Raw genomic sequence first — 4,995 nt, 5'->3', positions numbered from 1 at the left:
ATAAATGACTGTGCTGTCTATAAATCTGTAGAGATTTTAGAATAAAAAAAAAGGAAAAGAAAAAACAGAATATATGTCAAAAATATGCACTTTAGAGGATTAGTTACAGTGTTTAGATGGTAAGATATTTATTGGTGATAAAAAACGAATTAAAAGACGCAGTTGAAACTGTATAATAATAATTATCATTATCATAAAACAACTGTTGAATAAATCAAAGCTGATTTATTCGCACAAGTCTACAAAACATCTGATTAATTTATCAAAATCTTCGTGTGCAAACACATTACAGATGAACTTAATTCAATTATCCGCACTCAAATACGCACGCTTGTTTTCGCACCTTTCTGTGCGTTCGTGTGTTAAACCCGAACCTAAACCCATCTACAACCCTAAGTCCAAGCTCAAATTCAGAGTGTGTGACAGAAAGCCCGTTTCCTCTCCGCTGGAAGTGCAGAAACTCCCTCTCTGACGTCAGCTGGGTATAAAAAAGCCCAAAAGGGGAAATTTAGCCGGAGCGCAAAACACACTGACGAACTCAGTGGAGCTGGCGTGGAAATCAAATCCTTCTCTTTCCCTTTTTTCCAACAACTATGAGGAGAAATATTGGCGTTTTAGATCCGATTGGGAACTTTAAAGAGCTTTAATACTTGATTTAAATCTCGCTTATTCTTTACTTTTTTATAAACACTTCTTATTTAGTCTTTGCTGCGTCTTTACGCGCTCCTGCTACATTCCGCCCGCTTTTTTGTGCCCGTGATGCCCGCTGGCATGTTCAGTATCGACAGTATCCTGGCAGGCCGAGCTGGCAGAGCTGGCAGAAGTACCAGAGGAGGTTGTAAGGAGTCTCTGCTGATCGGTGGCGACGACGGGCCGCTGCTGTTCCCCGGTTTAACGGACGCATTGGGAGCGGCGGCTCCTGATTATAGTGGAGTGTATTCATCGCGGATACCCGCCTACAGCTCCTACTGCTACAGCGCCGGCGCACCACCGACCTGCTGCGGATCCTTACCCAGCCAGTGCCCATGCATGCCAACAGGTAAGCAACATCATTACAACTTTATATACAACACAGGCATGTTTTTTTAAACATAGCCAGTGCTCCAAACAGGTGGGGCACTTAATGCATTATTATTATTGCTTAAAGTGGACTGTCAGACCTCATTTCTGGAGGACCGCAATACTGCAAGGTTTAGCATTTTAACGTTTTAAAATATTAGTAAGCACGGGTGGATTCACAGCAATGCATTTCATATTCGTGTATTCATACTGTATATGTGAACCGTATATGCGCACATTAGTCCATGGCTTTTTACATGTTGAATATTTGGGACACAAGTGTGCCTTTACCGTTTACAAAAACTTGAAAATACGCCCTGGTAGGACTGCAGAAAGTTGTGTGGTTTGCATTTGGTTATGCAAGCTATTTTGGGATTTATTTTGAGTCGCAACACGCATCCCACATAAGTGCATCAGTTCAGTGCTTTTAAATACTTTTAATGTCTTTAAAGGTCTTTTAAATTACCGAACTAGTAATCTACCTAATCGTGCCAAAAGTGAGGCACCATCACGTCTTACAGGTAGCATGCGTATAATTTGGATGGTTATTCACGCCCAACTACAGGCCTCTAAATCATACAATAAATATAATATGAATCTAAATACGTTTTGTATGTTGTATGTTTCGGGTCATGGGTTTTAAGGTTGTCCTAATTTGATCCCATATTAAAACTATTATAACAAACACGCATCAAGTAAATTTAATAAACGCAGAATTTCATTCCTGACGCACTTCAACTGTTTTATGTATTTGTATTTTTTGTTATATCAGAGCTATTATTAACAAAAAAGTATTGTTAACAATAATAAACACCAAACCCCTACCAACAGAACCAAACCCCTTACAGACTAAACACCCCAGTTTTTCTCTCCTTTAATCCGATCAGATTTTCTGGTGCAGCCTAATTATAACCCCACATTACTAAACTGATAAATTTCATTCGTTTATTTCACTAATAGTAATCAAGACCTGGATGTTTTCAACTAATCCAATCACAAAAAATACAGATTTGAAAACAACCTACTGTAAAAACCCTAGTGAGAGCTCTTGTGTTATACACAGTAATTAAATGTGTTTGTGTTTATTTCTATTTTCTGTATTTTTATGACATTTATGACATCTACTCAAAAATGCTTGTTTTAAATTGTGCAAATGAACAATTACGGTTTTGGTTTACATCATTGTTTACATTATTTATGTGTAAAACTTTAATGTTAAATTATGTTATAAATACAATGTTTTAGTTTTAGAAATGCTTAAAAACTACTTTTTTATTTATGGAGCTATTATGGAGATATTTTGTCTTGTGCGCATACACACACACACACACACACATATATATATATATATATATATGCAGTGCAGTTTCTTTCTTGGACATGGATATACAGCATTCTGAAAATCTAACTAAAAATCTTTATAGGTCAAATTTGCAGTTTATTAAATATTTAATTGCTGATTATTTTTGCTACAGTACAGATGAAGCATATTAGTTATACCAGTGATAGAAAATACAGGTCGTGTAGCAGAATTTATGGACATACATGTATATGTCACATTAATACCGAAGTTTGATGTTTTAAATTACTGCGCGCAAAATATTTGCTATAAATAAAAATTTACTTCACTTAAATCTATAAATTACAACCACATGAGTACAAAAATAATTATATTGATTTTATTGTTAAATTCTAATGAATGAAAACGATCTAAACTAGATTTAAGCAAAATATTTTACATGTTGCACTTTGGATGTTAAAACTTTAACCACATACTGTATAAACTTTATTATATTTTAATATTTACTTCATAAACTTTGAATAATGTATTGTTATTTAACTTGTAAATTCAAAATATTAAAATACACTTGAGCGAGTTAAAACAAATCAGCATTCTGCTGTTTGCATAGCAAACAACCACGAATACAAACGCATTTTAATTTAATGTTTACTTTAATACGCACAAGATTACGCCTTTATTTATGGTCATTTTAATAGAAAATTTTATGTCCATGTACATTTATAAGTTACATTAGTATTTAATGTCTTAAATATAATTTTTTTGTACCACATGGGCACAGATTTATGAGCAAACGTGTCCTATTTACTCTACATTTACATTTTCGACATTTCATTTAGCGGACGCTTTTATCCAAAGCGATTTACAGTACTGTGACAGAACACAGTCTAAGCAATTGAGGGTTAAGGGCCTTTCTCAAGGGCCCAGCATTGGCAACCTGGCAGTGATGGGGCTTGTACCGGCAACCTTCTGATTTGTAGTCCAGTACCTTAACCACTAGACTACAGCTGCCCCTACCTATAAAGTGGTAACTATTGTAGGACTATTTGTTGTTACATTCGCGCAGTGATACTACACTTTAGGGGATTTGTATTTTTGTATTTGTATTTATATACAGTATTTCCCCCATGTTTTCTTTGAGATATTAATGTTAGATTTGTGGTTCTGCTGCTTCTAGTTATTAGATTTGTAGAGCAAATTATTCGATCATTCTCTTTCCAAACTAACATGCCAGCTTGATAAAGTGTGCAAAAGTTTGGACACCCCGGTCAAATCCCACGTCTTCTTGTTTATACTGCAAAAATAAATTTGAACACATTTATACGTAGAACAGACAATTTGACAAGTAGAAAATAATAAATATCTTTTACACATGGCAAATTGTGTGTTTTATTATTTCACCATGTGTTAAATTGAGGAAATATAAAATACGCGTTTATGTAAATGTGCAGAATTGTGTTACATGCAAAATATTACTTATTTACACTTTAAATACATTACATTTAATCAGATGTGGCCAGACTTTTGTTGTAACTGTTTAAACTGATGCAGCTTGGTGTAGATTAATATCTTTCCACGCCTAGTTGCAAATTAATCACGTATGCTGGTTTAAATAATAAGTAATAACATTGAACTCAGTGTAGGTTTGGCTGTAGGTGCACCAAACTAGCTAAACTAATCCAGGAGGGGCTTCCAAAATACAGATCAACCTATTTTATTCACAATACAGTTTAATACAATGGTATACGGACTTTAAATAATATGTTAATAATGGGTTATAAAGAAAAGAAACACATTAATAGACAATAAGTGTAATAGAAATTATACCAGATCGTTTCGAATTGATTGGAGCTAAATTAAAGGTTATAATAATAAAAACCTGACTAAATTTGACAGTGTCAGACAGACCCTTTGTGCATTGATGTTTTTTATTTGAAAGGACATGTTGAGGTAGTGTTGAAAGTGTGTTTAGCTCATTACTCATCCTGTCACCTCCAATCACATTAACTCTCTCGTAATGAAGTTAAATGGACAGTGTATTTAAACTAAGTCTAGTCGAGCGGACTCGTGTTTTTATCTTTAACTTGTTTCCTCACTCATCAAGTCCTCAAGATTAAAAACACAAATCCAGCCTCACTGACCTGCTGCTGACCTACAGAATAACCTGCATGTCTGAAAAGCTCCTCACACAGGAGGGATTTATTTTAGTTTCTACAATAAATTGATACCAGTCGCGGTCGGTGTGTTTACAGGTCTGGTGGGAGAACATGGGGAATGTATTGGTCCTAATAACCCATTATGAGCAGCGAAACCATCAATTATAAACTGTTTAAAGAAAAGAAATTGGCAAAACAATCCACTTTGTAAAGTAATGAGAAGGAAATGAATGAATGAGCCAGAATGTGTAACACAGATGCTGTAAATAATTACCGGTGGAAGCGCATTGATGGCACATTCACACCTTCATATCTCCTAAAATACCTGTTAATATGTTTGGGATGTGAGTGTGTCAGCTTTGTTTCCACCCTGCCTGACTAACAGATCTATCAAATCTACAAATGTAATCAAATCTGCAAATCTAATGTAAGAATTAAATCCAAAAATACAAACCTTTTTTTCCTCGTTTTAAACGCAAA

General features: G+C 34.8%; 1 protein-coding gene across 1 annotated transcript in view; it reads left to right on the top strand.

Annotated features, from left to right (window-relative positions):
- Positions 1–759: 759 nt before the first annotated feature.
- gsc (goosecoid) overlaps positions 760–4,995 on the top strand; it is a 9,945-nt gene continuing 5,709 nt past the window's right edge. Inside the window, exon 1 of the mRNA XM_063008021.1 lies at positions 760–1,039. Within this exon, the coding sequence (XP_062864091.1) occupies positions 760–1,039 (280 nt within the window). The remainder of the gene's footprint in view (positions 1,040–4,995) is intronic.

Source organism: Trichomycterus rosablanca, chromosome 13, assembly GCF_030014385.1.
Source record: "Trichomycterus rosablanca isolate fTriRos1 chromosome 13, fTriRos1.hap1, whole genome shotgun sequence".
NCBI lineage: Eukaryota > Metazoa > Chordata > Actinopteri > Siluriformes > Trichomycteridae > Trichomycterus > Trichomycterus rosablanca.
Note: the sequence above shows the minus strand (reverse complement) of the source record. Positions and strands in the feature narration are given on the sequence as shown.